The 19,409-nt window shown below is 60.8% G+C and overlaps 2 protein-coding genes across 6 annotated transcripts; one reads left to right on the plus strand and one right to left on the minus strand.

Annotated features, from left to right (window-relative positions):
• On the minus strand, positions 1 to 5,075 carry MIEF2 (mitochondrial elongation factor 2). 4 transcript variants are annotated; one of them, XM_090257936.1, is made up of 4 exons: positions 4,873 to 5,075; positions 2,875 to 3,027; positions 2,500 to 2,680; positions 1 to 2,028 (listed from the first exon to the last, which is right to left on the minus strand). In XM_090257936.1, the coding sequence occupies exons 1-4, from the start codon at positions 5,044 to 5,046 to the stop codon at positions 902 to 904; spliced, it is 1,635 nt and encodes a 544-aa protein (XP_090114062.1). In that variant the 5' UTR covers positions 5,047 to 5,075; the 3' UTR covers positions 1 to 901. The 4 variants fall into 4 exon arrangements, with proteins under 4 accessions (XP_090114062.1, XP_090114063.1, XP_090114065.1 ...); XM_090257937.1 differs by having other exon boundaries at positions 2,875 to 3,031; positions 4,873 to 4,933; XM_090257939.1 differs by lacking the exon at positions 4,873 to 5,075 and adding an exon at positions 3,924 to 3,983.
• Positions 5,076 to 6,306: 1,231 nt separating this feature from the next.
• FLII (FLII actin remodeling protein) lies at positions 6,307 to 19,359 on the plus strand. 2 transcript variants are annotated; one of them, XM_090257934.1, is made up of 30 exons: positions 6,307 to 6,422; positions 8,134 to 8,244; positions 8,544 to 8,615; positions 9,632 to 9,712; positions 10,001 to 10,086; positions 10,221 to 10,382; positions 10,632 to 10,735; positions 11,099 to 11,274; positions 11,364 to 11,521; positions 12,185 to 12,269; positions 12,669 to 12,816; positions 12,995 to 13,131; positions 13,287 to 13,499; positions 13,766 to 13,945; positions 14,595 to 14,677; positions 14,789 to 14,863; positions 15,152 to 15,235; positions 15,344 to 15,515; positions 16,064 to 16,168; positions 16,255 to 16,446; positions 16,793 to 16,981; positions 17,128 to 17,267; positions 17,342 to 17,585; positions 17,740 to 17,894; positions 17,987 to 18,047; positions 18,134 to 18,262; positions 18,342 to 18,448; positions 18,543 to 18,648; positions 18,777 to 18,842; positions 18,922 to 19,359. In XM_090257934.1, exons 1-30 carry the CDS (start codon positions 6,360 to 6,362, stop codon positions 19,054 to 19,056), a joined length of 3,819 nt encoding a protein of 1,272 aa, XP_090114060.1. In that variant the 5' UTR covers positions 6,307 to 6,359; the 3' UTR covers positions 19,057 to 19,359. The 2 variants fall into 2 exon arrangements, with proteins under 2 accessions (XP_090114060.1, XP_090114061.1); XM_090257935.1 differs by having other exon boundaries at positions 12,998 to 13,131.
• Positions 19,360 to 19,409: the final 50 nt, after the last annotated feature.

The raw sequence follows: 19,409 nt of genomic DNA on the forward strand, positions 1-19,409 counted from the left end.
TGAAGTCTGAATCTTGCCTTTTATTATTGTTCACATTCTTTGAGGCAAAGGTCTACTTCAGCAGGAAAGATACCAAAGACCGGAGGAACACCTGGGAGGGGAGGCGGGCACTCCCCTCCTGTTCCCCTGCCTCTGCCCGGCTTCAGTGAAAACTCAGGCGTCAGCTGAGGGCAGTTTGTGTTGGCACTGCAGTGGCCAGCCTGCAGGCCAGGCCTTCCCAGGGGGCCCAGCCTCTGCTCTCTAGCCGGGCCCGGTAGTGGCCAGTGGGACACCCTCGGCTCTGGGCAAGGCAGGCAGCACAGACCCTCTCGGCTCCCCCGGTGGGCAGGAGGCTCTTCCAGGGGCCTCCACATCCCGAAAACTCGCCTGGTGGGCGGGAGAAGGGCCTTCCGCGAAGTATGAGGGGGCAGCTCATCAGGCCAAGCCCCCACTCCAGGCTGGAGGAGAGCTCGGCAAGCAAACTAGACCAAGACGAAAACACCAGCCTTTAAGTCAGCCAAAAAGCTGCATCCTGCAGGTACCAGGTGACACTGGCCTGTGGGGGATGAACAAACACATGGTATTTGCCATCCTACACCAGAAGCCTACAGGTGCCTGGAGCTGGCACCCGAGGAAAACACCAAACTCCCCTCTCAGCAGGAAAACAGCTGGCCTTATCCGCTGCTTAGGACGGCAGAAGCCATTTTCTGTCAGCGGACTCACTGCTGGTGATGACGGACCAAGCCCCAGTGCTGGGGTCGGTCCAGAGGATTCCGGGCGTGCGTGAGCGGCTGGCACCCAGGCTGCCGGAGAGGCAGCACAGCCACACTCCCGGGCAGCTCTCTGCGCTCCGGGGTTCCCGCGCTTGCCTATGCGCATGCTAATCCTGTGGGCTTAGGTAATGCACCCTCTTCTATTCTGGCTAAAAGCGAAAGAAAAACTGCTCTCCAAATCCCTGGAGAGAGGCGCGTGCTGCCTGCCCTGCCCCACCCACCCACAGCAGCCGCTCGGGGGCCTGCAGGCCGAGGTACAGCGCGCAGCCCAGGTCCTCAACCTCCCGCTGGCGCAGGCTGGCGAAGAGGTTCACGGCGGGGTTGAAACAGCAGGGCAGGCTGGCCTGCTCCAGGCTGCTGAGGAGCAGCTCCACAGCCTGCAGGAAGCGTGCCCCCAAAGCCCCCTCAGCCCAGTCCGCCTCCTCCTCTCCCAGACGGAGAACCACCTGGGTCAGGTGGCCCCGGCTCAGCCGCCCCAGGGCCGGATGGCCTCGGCACACACTGCACAGCAGCAGCAGCAGCCGCCGCCGGGTCCCCAAGTCACGGTCATCCAGGGCTCGCAGCCTCGCAGCTTCCGCCAGGTACAAGTCCTGCAGCCAGAAGTTCCCAGCCAACCCTTCCAAAGGCCAGGCCAGAAGGAGACTGTCCTCAGTGTCGGCGCCGGCGACCGCCAGGAGCACAGACACAGTGAGCTCCAGGCGCTCATGCTGCACCTCAAGCAGCAGCTCCTCCGAGGCCATGCTGGGCCGGATCAAGCAGCCAAGAAGGCTGCCGATAGCCGGCCAGTTGACGGAGGCGGCCAGGGCCTTGCGGAGCAGTTCCAGCAGGACACGGGAAGAGAGATAGCCACCCACCAGGAAGCGGTCCCAGGGGCTGTTTCCGCGGGGACAGAATTCAAGCCGAGTCCTGCGCACAGCCCAGCAGCGAGGGTCCCTGGCCACAGTGTCCATGCCAGGCACCAGGCTCCACAGGCCCGGCTCCAGCACCAGGGGTACCAGGAGACGCACATCGTCGGCAGCCCCTGCCTGCAGGCCATCATAAAGCGGCCCCCCAGGCACAAGTGCCCCAAAAGGCAGTTCTGGGAACTTGGTCCGCAAGTAGGCCTGCAGCTCCAGGGCAATGTCGCCGGCCAACTGTTTGGCCAGAGCCACGTGAGACACTGGGATGCTCACATGGTCTTGCTCGTACGCCAACAGCTTTTCCTGGAACGTCAGGCACAGTGGTGCTGAGGAGCTAAGCTGAGGAGCCGGCTGAGGGTCAGCAGCTGCGGGCCCCTCTGCAGAGTGAAAGGGCCAGGGGACATGTCAGAAGCCCTGTGGCGAGCCAAGAGAATGCTAAAGAACTACTAGCTGTGTGCCGGCCCTGGGCCTCATTTTCCTCACCTGTAAAATGACCGCCTGGGAAAGCTTAGCTCAGGTCCTCACATACAAAGAGCACTTTGAAAACAAATTCTCTGGAGCCAAAACAGCTTCATGCAGAGTGGGGAGTCTGGTCCTGGACCTTAGTTTCCCGATCTGAGGCCCCCCACTGTCTTAATGCTACTGCCCTGCTCTAGTACCACCCTCAAAGTCCACATGTCCCCGTGGTTGGCAGGAGGGCAAAAAACACGCCACTATTAAACATGCAGGAGCCTGCAGCCCTGGGGGAGGAGCGACTCACAGAGGTCGCAGTCAGTCAGTGGCAGCATCTCCTAAACGTGACCACCAAGGAGACCCACCCAGGTTAGAGGGGAAGGGGACCCATTCACCTGGGGCCAAGAGGGGGGGGGCTGAGAGAAGCACAGGCTGCCTGAGGGCAGCAGGTGAGGACCCGGCCTGTGGGCGTGGCGTGGCCTTGAGCAGGCTCAGCTCCTTCCAACTGTCCTCCAGGCACGTGGCATCTCCCTTGGCGTCATCCTCGTCCGGAGGGCTGGTAGCCCTGTCAATGAGCTGCAGGCAGAGTGGCACAGGTCAGAGCACCTGAAGCCTGGACAGCGTGGCAAAGCCCCAGGGCACAGCACGCAAGGTTGCTGGGGGCCAGCCTTGGGCAGTCCCCACCCACCCTCCCAGGGCCCCACTGCAGGCTCCAGCCCTGTGATGCTCTTTTGAGAGCCCCAGGTGAAGGTGACCCTGCCTGGCCTTACCCGCTTCACAGCCAGGGTGGCGATGCCCAGCACGGCAGCCGCGCCCACACCCAGCACCAGGCGGGCGTTGGCCAGGAGGAAGTCCACAGCGCTGCCCAACATGTCCTCATCATGCCGCTTCCCCCGGTTCTGGGAGAACGCTGCCATGCCCGTCTGCCTGGAAAAGAGCCGGGGTGCAGCAACCCATGAGTGTGAGGGAAGCCAGGCTGACAAGGGGCAGGCGTGGGCAGGCCCTCCGGCTGCCACCAAGCTGGGGTCACTGCCTCAGGCCCACGGAGGGTTCCAGAGAATTTCATGACCAAAAGGCTGCTTGCAAGGATTCTTGTGAGAAGGGGAACTGCCTGAGCCCCCTTCCCCAAATCTGCAAACCACCCACCCACCCACCCCGGACAAGAGGGCTCACACAGAAAGGCCCTAAGGCAGGTGGGGCCTACCCTTCAGGATTCCTGACATCACCGAAGAGCCATGAGGAGGGTCTTACCATCACCCCAGTCTTACAGGGAAACAGGCTGCTGAACCACACTGTGAACAGTGGGAACCTGGACCCACGCCTGCAGGCCTCCGGGCTCTCGCCCACCCCAGAGTCCCTGGAGGCTGCCTCACCTTAGTTCTTAACCAGGGCTGGGCACAGCAGGAGGAAACAAGGCCCCAGGAAAACCACAACTTGGGGCCCTAGAGAGCCTGCCCTGGAGGGCCTCTCAGACCTCTGGGGGATCTCAATGAAGCCATAATTACCTCCAGATCTCACCAGGGTAGCCCCCAAAGGCAGAGCTATCTAGTCAAAGGACAGAACCCGTGAGATGGCCCAGGCTGCCCAGGCAGGCCACCGGCTGCCTGTCGATGGGTATGTGCCAGTCAAGGCCAAAGGCCCTGCCGTGCAGACAGCAAACGAAGCAGCTCTGCTCGCGAAGACTGCAACAGAGGGCTGGCCTGGGACTGGCACTGGGCCTCTTGGGCTTGGGACAGTGGGGAGGGGGAGCTGTCCTCAGTGCAGGGTGCCCAAGCAACAGAGGGCAGCTGAGGGCCTGAGGCCCCAGCTATCTGCTCACCTGCACAGTGGCACAGACAGCAGTGAGGAGCCCAGAAGCTGGAAAGGGGAGGCGGAGGCCTCTCCCTGGATTGTCCACCAAGCCCCGACCTCAGGTTCTTCCAGAGGGATTCCTGCCCTGAGGCCTGAGAGCTGAGGGGCAGCGTGACCAGGAGTCAGACACGGGGCAGAACTGTCTCCCTGAGGGCACCTGCGCAGATGACCCTGAGCTCCTAGCCAGCGCGGCGGCACCAGGCCTTGGGCCGCCCTGCTCGCTGCGGGTGCCCACACTGCTGCCAGGTGGCGAGATGCCGGCAACAGCGGAGGCCCGAGTCACTCCGGAACTCAGCCCCCGCCCCCGTGCCCCCAGACTGAAAAACAGGCTCTAGGGCCTGGGCTGGCCAGAGGCCGACGGGTGCGCACCACGGCCGAACTGCCACCGCCTCCAGCGGAACCAGGAGTGCACCTCACAGACTGAAAAGAGCGTTCGCTACCCGCCGCCGGGCTAACCTGGACTCAGCTCGGCCGCTGGCGGGGTCACGCGGGCCCCAGCCCACAGCCTTCCAACCCTGGGAAGGAGGAGAGGGAGCAGGTGGTTAAAAATAACCCGACTTTGCGCAGCCGGCCCACAAAGCCCTGGAGTGCCACCTGTTCTACCCCCCCTCCGCCACACCCAGGGTCGGGGGCCCCGCAGAAGCAATGACGGCCAGTCAAGGCCTGGGTCACAGGGGAGAGCATCGAGGCCCCGAGAAACTTAGCGATGTCCCCAGTTGGGCCTCGACCTCCGGTCTGGAGGTCCAAAGCCAGGGCCTCCCTTCACCGCCGCGACCGCGGGCCCCGGCGGAGGCCACGCCCCCCGACCTGCGCTGGGCACGCTCCACGCCCGAGGCTGTGCGACCCTGACCTCCGCCGGGGCCCGCTCCACGCCCGAGGCTGGGTGACCCTGACGGGCCGCCGCGCTCCGGCCGTACCTGCCTCGAGGCTTCAGTGCAGCGACCCGCGGACGCAGCGGGCCTCCTCGGGTGCCAGACCCCGAACCCACCAGAGAATGGAATGTGAAGAACTCGGGACGCAAACGCTCTGGCCCGGGAAGCGGCCGTTGACCCCGAAATACATGCAGATTGGCAGGCCCTATCTCCAATCATAAAGCTAAAGGGCCGCGCCTCTGCCAAACTACTGCACGGTTCAGCCAGCGGCAGGAAGACCACGCCCCCTACGGGTTGCCACTCCTTCAGGGGCGGGACTTTCCGAAGCACTCCGAATTTAAAGGTGCAGGGTTGTGTTCCGAGCCGGCGGTGGGGCGGTGTGGTGCCAGTCCCTCGGTTTGTGGAATGAGCCGGCCCCCGGAACTCATTATGACGCATGTGCACTTGTAATATGAGCCTCTGGTGTGGAGAAAGCTGTCTGAGCCCACGTTCCTCCCAGGGGTTAAGCAGACAGGCAGCACCAGGGCCCGCGCTGCAGGCTGTCAGGCGGACCCTTTAGGTCACCTCTGCGAGTGTGCTTGGTGGCCTCGCTATTCTTAGCTATCGGCCTGCGGGGCGGACAGTGAAACTCAGGAACCTACCCCTGCTGCCGGCTCCTTGTGACCTTGTGCGGGCCCCTTCTCCCCCCGGGCCTCAGTTTTCTCTCTTGTGAAACGGGAACACCAGACCCCCTCCACCGTTGAGAAGGATGGTTGTGCATAAACCTGTGGTTTAATTGGCATTTATTTATGGGGGCGCCTACCATGTGCTGGTCGGGGGCGGGGGCGGCGAGTAAGCAAGTTAATTGACGGGGTTTGTGTGGAGGTGGGGAATGTCGACTGGAAGGGGGAGTAACAATAACGTGCTACTTACTGAGGGCCTGTCTTATCCCATGAGCTACACCTGCCTTTGTTCATTTGTTTCTAGCGACAACTGGAAGCGTGTCACAGATGAGGGAACAGGCCAGGAGCTGGGCAGGTCTTGCCCAGAGCTCTGGGACCTAGGGCCCAAGCACCCCACTACCCGTGGTGGCCACGCAGGCCCTGCGTGCGGACGGAGACTCAGGCAGCTGTGTCCCTGGGCCTGGGTGCCCGAATCCCTCTCGAGGCCAACCTCAGCTGCTGCAGCCGCGCAGGAGACGGGTGCTGCAGAGCCCGGGATACACCACTGCCTGGGGCGCAGGGGCCTAGCTTGGAGGTGATGACGCCTCCTGCGCGAGCACAGGGGAAGCCCGGACTCCTCGAAGCCCCTCCAATCCCGAACAGACGGGGAAACTGAGGCCGGGGCTTGCCGAAAGCCTTCGGGGAGAGGGGGCCAGGCTTCCCGCTGTGTCCGTGGGCGCTAGGGCGAGAGAGGCTGGGCCCGGGCCGGGGCTCCGCCTTCGCGCCGGTGGGGCGGGGATGGGTTAAAGGGGCGGGGTCGGCGGTGGCCCAGCCCGCGGCTCTCCCCGCCACACCCCGCGCCCCGCCGGGCCCGGTAGTGAGACCGGCGCCATGGAGGCTACTGGAGTGCTGCCGTTCGTGCGCGGCGTGGACCTCAGCGGCAACGACTTCAAGGTGAGCCGGACGCGAGGCGGGCCCGGCTCCCCTCCAGGACGTCTCTTCGGCTCCAGCTCGCTCGGGCCTCCGCTTCCTGTCTTGCCCGCCTCCGGGCCCAGCGCTGCTGGGGCCGAGGGCGGGGCCGGGTGGGGCTCTCCCGGGGCTCAGATCCCCACCCCGAACGTTCAGCTCAGGGCCCACACAGGAAGACCTGTGGGGTGGGGGTGGGGGGGGTGGCTGATTCCGAAGCTCGGGCTTGGAGTCACGCTAGGGGGTTGGCTGCGAGTACCTACCCCTTGTCCGCGTCCTGGCGTCTGGGCAGGGGTCAGCGAGTTCTGCTCCCCCTTCCCCAGCCTTCCTTCCCAGTCCCGCTGAGGTCACACACCCAAGCCAGGCCCTGACTCACTGTCGCGCCGCCGGCAGTCCGACTGTCCGAGCTGGGGCTGGAGCTCATCACCGCCACTGCCTTGTTCTTGCCACCCCTCTCCTGTGTGGTGTTGTTGGGCAAGTCTCTGCCCCTCACAGAGCGGCGGTTTCCTTGTTCTGTGGAAGGACTTAAAAATTACCCTCTTGGAGACATGGATTAGTAGTTGGTTTGGAGAGTGTGTCAGGCAGGTGTGGGAGGCCCTGGGGTGGCAGATGGACCAGGGCCACCAAGAGCCTGAGCCCAGCCTTCCAGCCATTAGTGGGTGGGGTCTCTGGAGAGTCAAGGATGAGGTGGGCATGGCAGCAGTGAGGGAGGTGAGAAATGGGCTGGTACTAGGAGGCTGAAGGATGGGCGTGCAGGCTGAAGGAGGATGAGCAGGCCGACTCAGGCTGCAGTCAGTTTAATGCTGGCCTGGGTGCAGGATTGGGGAGCTGAGACTTCAGCTGGAGTCAGGGTTGGTTGGGCCAGGGCTGAGGAGGTGGGCAGGTTATTCCTGCATTTATCTTCTTGTGCATGCACCTTTGACCCACATACAGGTGACCACACCACTTTCCTCTACCTTCGTCCCCACCATCCTCACCTAGGGTCTCCATGTGTCTGTCCTCTCCAGACTGAAAGTCTGAGTCATGGCCAGGAATGTGGCTGTAGGGGGAAGGGGACACCAGCCAAGGGCACTGAAGGCACACACTACCCCAGACTCCCTGCCATGAAGTTCTGGGGTTCCTGAGGTGGCCATTCATTCGAATGTGGGAATTGAACAAATGAGCAAGGCAGTACCTGTGCAGGGTGGGGAGCTGGGGCCTGGCACCAGGGCTCTGGACCTTGTCACACATGGTTTGTATGCTGATGATGAAGGGCACAGGCAGGACTGTGGCTAAGGCCCAGGGGGTACCCCCACAGCAGATGGCGCAGGCAGAGCCTGGAATGCCGGGCAAAGGCATTTAAGCCAAGCTGACTGGCCAGGCAGCTGGATGCTGGGGATGTCACCTGGATCAGTTCCATCCTGACCCTCCTGGGGCTCAGAATCCAGCAAGGGAGACAGATCTTAGACCAACAGCCATCCTGATGATTAGTTGGTCCTCACAACACTTCTGTCAGGAGGGGCTTTTATTATCCCCATTTTATGGTGAGGAAATCCAGGCACAGCATGACAAAGTGACTTGCCCAGGGTCACACAACTGGTGAATGTTGGCTCTGCTGCTCCCCACGGGCTTCCATGGGCCATTGGGAACCGTAGAGGGTGGCAGAGCAGGGACATGCCTCTCCCAGACCAGTCTCACCATCACCATGACTACCCCCCAGGGCGGCTACTTCCCTGAGAATGTCAAGGCCATGACCAGTCTGCGATGGCTGAAACTGAACCGCACCGGCCTCTGCTACCTCCCAGAGGAGTTGGCCGCCCTGCAGAAGCTGGTAAGGGGCTTTCAGAGGGCCGGGTGGGTGCCTGTGGATGGGGCTGCACCAGGTCCCAAAGGCAAATGACAGAGGAAGATGTCGATGGCCCTAAGCAGAGCTGGCGGAGAGGGAGGAAGCACCCTGTCCCGTGAAGCATGCAAGGAGAGGCTGGGTCTGGGAGGGAGGGGTGTTGCAGAGGCAGGCTGGGCCTGTGTGGTGGAGGGACTTCCAAATGGTGCCACATCGTGGTGGTAGACAGGGACTCCATAGATGCTCCGCTCACCCCACTGAGCCTCTGCGCCCTTGTCCCGGCCCAGGAGCACTTGTCTGTGAGCCACAACCACCTCGCCACGCTTCACGGGGAGCTGTCGAGCCTGCCGTCTCTTCGGGTGAGTGTTGCTAGGGGCCACACCACATTTGGGGTGGGGCCAGACCCCAGGCTGCACCGACACCTCTGCCTATCCTGGCGTCAGGCTCGGGCTCGTTCCTAAAGGGGGGAGGATATAATGATGCCCTGTGTTCAGGAATCCATGGGGCGGAGAGGGGGAAACCCAAACTCCCACCTATTTTGGGCAATAGCTACAGTGATAATAACTGATAGTGGTTAAGCACTGTTCCACCTATTCCATGTGGAATGTTTTCTTATAATCTTGACCTTCACCAAGTTCACAGATGAGGACATTTGACCAAAGAGGTCACGTAGCCAGGCATGATAGATCTAAGGTAGGTGGAGTTTGGCCAGAAGGGGGAGGGGTCAGTGTGGCCTGCTCACACTTCTGCTCTTCACAGACCTGATATTCCAGAACCTCAGGCCCCTGCTGAGACCCTTCAGGCCTCGGCTGAAGGTCATTCCCATCCAACGCCGAAGTCCTGAGATGTTAAGGACTCAGGCTGCTTGAGTTCAAATCATCTCTGCCACTTTCTGCCTGCTGACCTCAGACAAGTCCTGCTTTCTGGGGACCTTTTGGTGGGGGGCCACCATGAAGCAGTGCGGCCCCACACAGACATAGGGCTGAAGGAGAGGCGGCGGCAGCCCTGGCCCTGCTCGGGCCACACTGACTTCCCTCTGGACCAGCCTGTCCCTCTGTTCTAGGAGCCCTGATTCAGAGCTCCATCCCTGTCTTGCCCTCTGGAAAGGAGAAGAGGGATTGTTCGATCAGCAAAGGTTCCCCGAGGGTGCTGTGCTGGGTTCTAGGGCTCATTTGAGCTGGGCTTTGAGATGTGAATCGGAGCTCATAGCAAGACTAGGAAGAAATTGCCAGGCGGAGGGACTGTAAGCAAAGGCCAGGGTGGGAGACCGTTCAGGCCTGACCTCCAGCGAACTTCTGAGGAGGTGTCCTTCCCTGATCTTTTTGCTTCTGGGGGAGAAAGCCACGAATCACAGACTTGCATGGTTTATCCCCAGGCCATCGTGGCTCGAGCCAACAACCTGAAGAATTCTGGAGTACCTGATGACATCTTCAAGCTGGATGACCTCTCAGTCCTGGTCAGTGGTTACCCACCCACTACGAGAGTCTTTGGGGCCATTGTTACCTTCATTTTACAGATGGGGAAAACTGAGGCTTAGAGGGGGCAGTGCCTCGCCCAGGGTTCCTTGTGGAGTCAGATCCTTAGCCTAGGCACCCTTACTGCCAGGGTCCTGGCTATCTCCCCCGGCCCTAAAAACCCTTACCTGCTCCCTTCTCAGTGCCCCGCCTGACCCCCCAGCGTGGCAGAGGACTGGCGAGGTGGGGCCCGTACTGACCCCTGACCTAGCCTTACTCCTCCTACCCAGGACTTGAGCTACAACCAGCTGACGGAGTGCCCTCGGGAGCTGGAGAACGCCAAGAACATGCTGGTGCTGAACCTCAGCCATAATAGGTGCCTGTCAGGCCAAGAGGGTGAACCAGGCAGGGCCTCAACACAGTGGGGCCAGCTGGGTCCCAGAGGGGGCCATGTGGCACTGACTGGGCGGCCCCTGCTGGCCTGGCTTCGTTTCTCCCTCCTATCCACAGCATTGACACCATCCCCAACCAGCTCTTCATCAACCTCACTGACCTGCTATACCTGGACCTCAGCGAGAACCTCCTGGAGAGCTTACCTCCACAGATGCGCCGCCTGGTGCACCTGCAGACGCTAGTGCTCAACGGGAACCCGCTGCAGCACGCACAGCTCCGGTTAGCACTGCTCGGGCCCCACCCCCCAGGCCCCGGCCCTGGGGAGTCCAGCCTGGTCCCTCAGCTCCCCTGCAGCCCTGACCCTTCTCATCTTGGGTTCAGTGTGGGCTGTGCCCATCCACCAGGTCCCACCTCAGTCCCCTGTCCTGTCCACCTCACCCTACAGCTGTCCTTGGCCTTGTCCCCTTATGCTTTCTCAGCCCCATGCTCTGGGCCTCCCCCTGGCCTGACCGCCCACATCTCCTGTAGGCAGCTCCCAGCTCTGACAGCGCTGCAGACCCTGCACCTGAGGAACACCCAGCGCACCCAGAGCAACCTGCCCACCAGCCTGGAGAGCCTGAGCAACCTCACAGGTCGGCAGTCCCTGGGCAACCCTTCTGCTTCTGGTCCCCTCAGGCCCCTCACTTCCTATGGAGGAAGTGGTTGAACACTGCTTCCCTGACCCCCTCCCAGAAGGAGAGGACAGGGTGAGGTTGTACTCTGCTTGTCTCGGCCACTAGTGTGGTGACCAGTAGTGACACCCAGTTGTGAGCACCCACTTCACTGTGCTTAGACCCCCACTGGGAGGGACTCTCCTGAGACTCAGGGAGGTTAAGTCACTTGCTGGAGGCCACGGAGACTGGAGGTGGCGGAGCTGGGTTTCCAGCAAGGACTGGCCACCCCTGGAACTGTGTGGGGGCTCCACTGATGAGCCCCAACCCCCCTCCGTGCCCCAGATGTGGACCTGTCCTGCAATGACCTGACGCGGGTGCCTGAGTGCCTGTACACCCTCTCCAGCCTGAGACGCCTTAACCTCAGCAGCAACCAGATCACAGAGCTGTCCCTGTGCATCGACCAGTGGGTGCACGTGGAGACCTTGAACATGTCCCGAAATCAGCTCACCTCACTGCCTGTGAGTCCAGGCCTGGGGAGGGGACAGGGAGGCCACTGGGCCATCTGGCTGCTACCCCTGACTCCTGCTCCTGCCTGCTTTACTTCCAGTCGGCCATTTGCAAGCTGACCAAGCTGAAGAAGCTGTACCTGAACTCCAACCATCTGGACTTTGACGGGCTACCCTCAGGCATTGGCAAGCTGGCCATCCTGGAAGAGTTCATGGCCGCCAATAACAACCTGGAGCTGATCCCCGAAAGCCTCTGCAGGTGGTGGGGCGAGGCTGGGCATGTGGGGCTGGGGAGCCACGCATAGAAAACCCTAGAACGATGGCCGGAACACCCCTTGTGGTCTTGTGCGTCACACAGAATGGACGCATTAGTTTGGCTTTGTGCGTAAAGACCACCCAGGCCTGTGCCAGAGATTCCCCATCTGGGCCCCCCAGAGCACCGCTTGGGAGGACACTGATTGGGACGAGGCCAGAGGGGTCTCAGTGCCATGTGAGTTTGGGACACAGTGCTCTTTCCATATCCCTTTCTGGAGGTTATGGTGTCCACTTGCATGGTTTCCTGGCTCTGAGAAATCTCAGGCAGAGAACAGAGCACCCCCACCCCAGCAGCTTCCGAACTAATCTGAGCACAGAGCACATCCTCTGGTGTTTACCTCCAGGGGCCCCTCATCTGCAGAAGGTCCCCTGCACAAATTTTGTTCCGTCCAAGTCACAAAAAGAACTTCCCAGGCAGTTAGCTGTGAGGAGGCCCCAGTTCCATGCACTCCAGCCCTCCCTGCCTTTCAGCATGGTCAAGCTCACTGGTCTGTCAGCTAGTCAGACCACTCAGTCCTCTGGCCCTGCTTGCCCACCTCCCCCAGGACTGGAAGCCTCCCTGCCCCTCATCTGTCACCTCTCTGAGGCCCTGGCTGTGTTCTCACAGGTGCATGAAGCTGAGGAAACTTGTCCTGAACAAGAACCGCCTGGTGACCTTGCCAGAGGCCATCCACTTCCTGACAGAGATCCAGGTCGGGGCACGCCTGGGCTACGCCGAGATTGGGAGGTGGGGAGGGCAGAGGTGAGAGACCCTCGGGAAAGACCAAGCACAGGGGTGTCACTGGAGTGAGGAGGACCCAGCAGAGGCCTGGAGGGCGGCAATTTTCAGCGTGCTTTTGGGGAGGTGAGCCACACCCCTGTGTCTGTCCTGGCCAGCATCACTTAAAGCCCCACAGCCAGCCTGCAAGGTCACGGTTCAGAGAAGGGAAAACCGAAGCCCAGGGTGGGGCATTCGCTGAGCTGGGAGGAGAGCACAGGCCCCTGGCCCCTGGCCTCAGCCCTTGTGGCTGCAAAGAGCAAGACACAGCGTTTGGGGTGGCAGAGAGGTGGGACTCAGGCTCAGACCCATATCTGCTCAACCCGTGAGGTAGGTCCTGGACGTTCGGGAGAACCCCAACCTGGTCATGCCTCCCAAGCCCGCTGACCGTACTGCCGAGTGGTACAACATCGACTTCTCGCTGCAGAACCAGCTCCGGCTGGCAGGTGCTTCCCCTGCCACAGTGGCTGCTGCAGCGGCTGGTAAGCAGGGCAAGGCCTGGCCTGAGAGTGGGGGGCTCCTCTCTGGGCCTCCACACACCCATCAGTCAGTTGGGTTGGACCCCGCGCTCTGGACACGGGTGGACAGGTTGGCTCCTGGTTGGCTGGGTGCCCCAGGGGCAGGCCAGGCCAGGGCTTAGCTGTTTGCCCCTTCCCTAAGTAGGGGGCGGGACCAAGGACCCCCTGGCTCGAAAGATGCGACTACGGAGGCGCAAGGACTCCGCCCAGGATGACCAGGCCAAGCAGGTGCTGAAGGGCATGTCCGATGTGGCCCAGGAAAAGAACAAAAAGCAGGCAGTAAGTCAGGTCGTGGGCTGGGACAGGGCAAGACGTCTCTGGTCAAGATGGACTGTGTGACCCAGGCCAAGAAGGAGAGGGGACCCTGGGAAAGGTCCTGAGGTGGGTGCTGAGTAGAGAGACCAGCCTCAGTGGCTGCCTGTGTCTGCCCCCAGGAGAGCGGTGACGGCCAAGCCCCTGGGGGCAGGGCGCGGCGCTGGGACCAGGGCCTGGAGAAGCCGCGCCTCGACTACTCAGAGTTCTTCACAGAGGACGTGGGCCAGCTGCCTGGCCTGACCATCTGGCAGATCGAGAACTTCGTGCCTGTGCTGGTGGAGGAAGCCTTCCACGGCAAGTTTTACGAGGCCGACTGCTACATTGTGCTCAAGGTGAGAGTCGGGTGCCCTGCTGGGGACTGCACGGCCCCAGTGACCTTCTCTTAGGTAGCTCAGAATCACCAGGTCCACAGTTTGGTTTATTGAGGCAAGGTGGGAGGGGAAGGCTTTGCAAAGGCCAGGAGAGCTGGCCCAGGCAGAACTGTGGCAGTGCGCCGCATCCTGGGCCAGGGAGCCGGTGCCCCTCAGAGCAGCATCTCTTGGGGGGAGTTCCCAGGGCTGCCTGGTGAGGGCTGACAGAACCGCGACCTGGCCCCCAGACCTTTCTGGATGACAGCGGCTCTCTGAACTGGGAGATCTACTACTGGATCGGTGGGGAGGCCACCCTGGACAAGAAGGCTTGCTCTGCCATCCACGCGGTGAACCTGCGCAACTACCTGGGTGCGGAGTGCCGCACTGTGCGGGAGGAGATGGGCGATGAAAGTGAGGAGTTCCTGCAGGTGCGTGGGCTGGGGCGGCCTCGAGCGGGATCGAGCGGGAGTTCCTGCAGGAGCGGGGCAGGACTGGAGGGGCGGGGCAAGGGTGGTGGGCACGGCTAAGGGGGCAGGGCAGGGAGCTGAGACCAAAGGTTTCTGGGTTAGGATCTAAAGCAGAAGGTGGACAAAAAAGGTGAAGTCAGGAGAGCGAGATGAGGCCGAAGGTGGGGAGCCTGGGTCATTGGAGGTCAAGGGAGATGGGGATCTGGAACCACCATGGCTAGGGGGCAGGGCTGCCAGGTACCAAGGAGGCAAGGCCAAGGGCTGGGCCGAGTCCAGTGAGCAGGTTAGGGAGTTGTGCTGACCCTCCTTCCAGCTGGTTCCATGTAGGTGAGGCCACACACAAGATTTTACCCAGATTCACCCAAGAGTGCTTTCTACTGCACCCTGATGCATGCATATAACATGCTTTCATGTCTGAGCTGGTACAGGAGTGAACACATTCATGTATTTTCACATCTTAGCACTCGATGTGTCTGTGTTTGTGTGTTTGTGTGTTTATAGACACAGACCTCATTCTTCCTTTTCAACTGCACCACGGGTTTGCACATGGGGGTATTTGGTGGCAGGTGGTGTCAGCTCAGTGATAAAGGACAGCCCCTCGCACACACAGGTGTTTGACGGTGACATCGCCTACATTGAGGGTGGAACAGCAAGTGGCTTCTACACTGTAGAGGACACACACTACGTCACCAGGTGAGGGGGTGGCACTGACCTGGACTCAGTTTGGAAGGACTGAGGGGAGTGTGTTAGGGTTAAATTTGTCCCTTGGTGTCCGTTCCAAGCCACTGTTGCTCTGGCCTCTAGGATGTACCGTGTGTATGGGAAGAAGAACATCAAGTTGGAGCCTGTGCCACTGAAGGGAGCCTCTCTGGATCCCAGGTGAGTATCCATGAGGTGAGATGGGGCTGCTTGACCCTGAACTTCCACCCCTCCTGCCAGTGAAGGACAGATGTAGACCTTAGAAGAAGAAGCCTTCCAGCAACCTTTTTTGTTAAATTTTATTAAATGTATCCAGGCGATGTAAGCAATTCTTTTAGCTCCATGTAAGCAATTCTTTTAGCCCCGTTATGGGCTAAAACCCCTTAATGAGGGACTTGGGGTGGGGTTGGGGCCTGGAGGCAGTCAGTGCCTGGACTTGTCACAACCCCTTCTGCCCCTCTTGTCCAGGTTTGTTTTCCTGCTAGACGGAGGGCTGGACCTCTATGTGTGGCGGGGGGCCCAGGCGACGCTGAGTAGCACTACCAAGGCCAGGTATGAGGACTACGCCCTGCTCAGGCATGGTGGGGGGCTTTGTGCGAAGAAAAATTGTCACCTAAGAAGGGATTTGGCCTTTACTAAGGGGTTTGCACCCACCCTCAGGCTCTTTGCAGAAAAAATTAACAAGAATGAGCGGAAAGGGAAGGCAGAGATCACACTGCTGGTACAGGGCCAGGAGCCCCCAGAGTTCTGGGAGGTACTCGGTGGTGCGCCCTCTGAGATCAAGAAGCACGTGCCTGATGACTTCTGGCCACCCCAGCCCAAGCTGTACAAGGTGAGCTGGGCACAGAGTGGGCCTGACTCCACCAGTGATCAGGTTTTGGGGGGATGGGCCTTCGGCCGCTGTGGTGACTGGTCTTCACCTGGACTTGAGTGTGAAGAGGGTGCCCCCTTCTTGACAGGTAATAGGCTGAGCAAAGGTCTGGAGGCTGGCTCTCAGTTAGGCTATAAGGAGTGTTAGTGTGTTTCCTGGAAGGGGGGCTTCAAAGGGAGGCTGCACAGTGCCTGAGAACCTAGCCTTAATTCTGCAGGTGACCCTAAGCCATGGGACACTATATGCAAGAAAAGGACAAGTTAGAGAATTAGAAACAATAGTGAGTTCTGGGGAGGGCAGGCAGAGGAAGCACCGTTTAAAAGTCCTTCTACTGATAGGATGTCCCTAAAATGATCTTGGAGTGGAGGCGGGAAGCGAAAGCCCAGCGAGGAGCGGCAGTGGATCAAATGCGCACAGCAGGCCAGAGCTAGGCTCCAAATCAGGAGCTGTTGTGGGTGAGGCTCATGTCACCAGATCTCTCCCCACCATGCTCACCTTTCTCCTGCTAGGTGGGCCTGGGCCTGGGTTACCTGGAGCTGCCCCAGATCAACTACAAGCTGTCAGTAGAACATAAGACGCCCCCCAAGGTGGAACTGATGCCTAGGATGCGGCTGGTGAGACACAGAGGGAGGAGGGTGAGGAGGCGAGATCCTTCTCAGATAGCCTCGCACTGGCTGATCTCCAGCCTCTGGCCCTGCAGCTGCAGAGCCTTCTGGACACGCGCTGCGTGTACATCCTGGACTGTTGGTCCGACGTGTTCATCTGGCTTGGCCGCAAGTCCCCACGCCTTGTGCGTGCTGCTGCCCTCAAGCTGGGCCAGGAGCTCTGTGGGATGTTGCATCGGCCACGTCATGCCATGGTCAGCCGCAGCCTCGAGGGCACGGAGGCACAGGTAGACAGCGAGGTCGAGCTGCACAGGCCTCGCCCCTGAGGCCCCCTCCCCAAGGTCCTGCGGACCCTTCAAGCCCTGACCCTTCTGTGAATGGATACTGCTCCTACGGAGCTAAGCCCACGCCCACCACTTCCCCTCGATTGCCTGGGCCCGCCGCTCTAATCTCCCCCTCTGACTCCCATTCCCAGGTGGCTTCCTTGGACTCCACCCCTGTGTAACATGCCCCTCCCATTCCTGGGTCCCCGTCCCCACCGCCCCCAACCCCCATCCCCAGCCTCCCTGCCATCCTCCCACCCCAACCCTAACTGCTGACCGGCTCCAGCTGGTGTTTTCTCCCTTTTGGCAGGTGTTCAAGGCCAAGTTCAAGAATTGGGACGACGTGTTGACGGTGGACTACACACGCAACGCAGAGGCCGTGCTGCAGGGCCAGGGACTTGCTGGGAAGGTGAAGCGCGACTCGGAGAGGAAAGATGAGATGAAGGCTGACCTCACCGCGCTCTTCCTGCCCAGGCAGCCGCCCATGGCGCTAGCTGAGGTGGGGCAGGGCGGGGCCTGGGCGGTGGGCGGGCCGCCCGCTGACTGGGGTGCAGCTGTCCTGGTCCTTGTCCTGGGAAGAGGCTGCGTGGGTCCCTGCCCAGGGAGAGGGGCCCACCCCGGCCCACTAGCGGGGCTCCCCCGCAGGCTGAGCAGCTCATGGAGGAGTGGAATGAGGACCTGGACGGCATGGAGGGCTTCGTGCTCGAGGGTAAGAAGTTCGCACGGCTGCCTGAGGAGGAATTCGGTCACTTCTACACTCAGGACTGCTACGTCTTCCTCTGCAGGTGCTGCTCCGAGTGCCTCCCTTGCCCATCCCTCCCCGTTCTGGGGCCCCTGCTCACTGCCCTCTGGCCTACAGGTACTGGGTCCCCGTGGAGTACGAGGAAGAGGAGAAGAAGGAAGAGAAAGAGGAGGAGAAAGCCGGGACCGAGGGCAAAGAAGGCGAGGAGGCAGCGGCTGAGGTGGAGGAGAAGCAGCCCGAAGAGGATTTCCAGTGTATCGTGTACTTCTGGCAGGGCCGGGAAGCCTCCAATATGGGCTGGCTCACCTTCACCTTCAGCCTGCAAAAGAAGTTCGAAAGCCTCTTCCCGGGCAAACTCGAGGTGCGCCTGCCACGCCCCCGAGGCTCAATGTCACGGCCCCATAGCCTCTGGATGGGGGTGCTCCGGGGGTGGGACTCACATCCAGGGAAGGCTGGGCGCACCAGGGGCAGGGTGGGTGTCCAGGGAGCTGCCCCTGACACTTCCACACATCCAGGTGGTGCGCATGACGCAGCAGCAGGAGAACCCCAAGTTCCTGTCCCATTTCAAGAGGAAGTTTATCATCCACCGGGGCAGGCGGAAGGCAGCTCAGGGTGTCCTGCAGCCCAGCCTCTACCAGATTCGCACGAACGGCAGCGCCCTCTGTACCCGGTGCCTGGCTGGGGAAGGGGCACTGGTGGGCAGGTGGGGTCAGTGAGCCACGCTCACTCCTTGCTGACACATCCCCCCTCCCGCCGCCCCAGGTGCATCCAGATCAACACCGACTGCAGCCTTCTGAACTCCGAGTTCTGCTTCATCCTCAAGGTGGGGTCATGGGAATGACGGGGACTGTGGGTCAGTGTGGGGGGTTGTAGGGTAGACCTGACCTGAACCCTCTGCACTCTCTCCAGGTTCCCTTTGAGAGTGAGGACAACCAGGGCATCGTGTATGCGTGGGTGGGCCGGGCGTCGGACCCTGAGGAGGCCAAGCTGGCAGAAGATATACTGAACACCATGTTTGATGCCTCCTACAGCAAGCAGGTGACTGGAGCAGACAGTGGCCAAGTAGGCAAGCAAGGGCAGACAGGGACCCTGGGCTGGACCAACCTTTTACCCACAGGTCATCAACGAAGGTGAAGAGCCAGAGAACTTCTTCTGGGTGGGCATAGGCACACAGAAGCCTTACGATGATGATGCCGAGTACATGAAGCACACCCGGCTCTTCCGGTGAGGCTGGGCCCAGACCCCCGCCCACCTTCCTCCAGAGTCCTGGTGCTGCTGCTGCTGACCGTTAAGTCTCTCCCTGGCCCTTGACCCCCAGGTGTTCCAATGAGAAGGGCTACTTTGCAGTGACTGAGAAATGTTCTGACTTTTGCCAAGATGACCTGGCAGACGATGACATCATGTTGTTAGACAATGGCCAAGAGGTGAGACCCCTGCTGACCCTGCCCACTTGAGGAGCCCACCCACTTGTAAATGGGGGTTCTGAGGCCAGAAGTTGGGGTGGGGGGTTCCTGAGTGCCCCATGATACCACTTCCCCTGTCATGCCCACAGGTCTATATGTGGGTGGGGACCCAGACCAGCCAGGTGGAGATCAAGCTGAGTCTGAAAGCCTGCCAGGTGAGACGGGCGGAGGGGAGGACAGAGGCCAGCCCGGTGGTCCAGGGGGCTGGCGGCTCACACACACCCTGCCCACCAGGTGTACATCCAGCACCTGCGCGCCAAAGAGCATGAGCGTCCCCGCCGCCTACGCCTGGTCCGCAAGGGTAACGAGCAGCACGCCTTTACCCGCTGCTTCCATGCTTGGAGCACCTTCCGCAAGGCCCTGGTCTAGGGCAACTGCCACCCCGCTGCAGTGCCCCCAAGGGAGAAGGGCCTCTCTCTTCGTCCACCACCTGCCAGCAGAGGCTACATGCAGGTGGCAGCCCCTGCTATGGTTCCCCAGTGCCACGGTCCCCAGCTGCACAGCCCAAGTGCCACCAGTAGGGGTAGCATTTCCTCATGCCCTAAAGGGACTAGGAAATTACACTCCCTCTGGTGTTGCTCACATGTGATACCGCCTTCCTTGCCAGGGATAAAGCAGATGTGGTTGCCCTTTAAGAGATATTAAATGCTTTTATTTTCAATATTACAAAAATCAGCATTTTAATGTTAAAACAGTACTAATGTTAACAAAATGACAGAAAA

The sequence above is a fragment of the Furipterus horrens genome, unplaced genomic scaffold (assembly GCF_987537825.1).
Source record: "Furipterus horrens unplaced genomic scaffold, mFurHor1.1.pri manual_scaffold_11, whole genome shotgun sequence".
NCBI classification, from domain to species: domain Eukaryota; kingdom Metazoa; phylum Chordata; class Mammalia; order Chiroptera; family Furipteridae; genus Furipterus; species Furipterus horrens.

Coding starts and splice junctions, on each gene's coding strand:
- MIEF2 (XM_090257936.1), bottom strand. CDS start 5,046: ATGATTGGAGATAGGGCCTGCCAATCTGCATGTATTTCGGGGTCAACG. Junction 3,028..4,872: donor GCACTGAAGCCTCGAGGCAG/GTACGGCCGGAG, acceptor TTTTCCAGGCAG/ACGGGCATGGCAGCGTTCTC. Junction 2,029..2,499: donor CCCCCCCCTCTTGGCCCCAG/GTGAATGGGTCC, acceptor TTCACTCTGCAG/AGGGGCCCGCAGCTGCTGAC.
- FLII (XM_090257934.1), top strand. CDS start 6,360: ATGGAGGCTACTGGAGTGCTGCCGTTCGTGCGCGGCGTGGACCTCAGC. Junction 15,236..15,343: donor AGTAGCACTACCAAGGCCAG/GTATGAGGACTA, acceptor ACCCACCCTCAG/GCTCTTTGCAGAAAAAATTA. Junction 18,843..18,921: donor TGAGTCTGAAAGCCTGCCAG/GTGAGACGGGCG, acceptor CCTGCCCACCAG/GTGTACATCCAGCACCTGCG.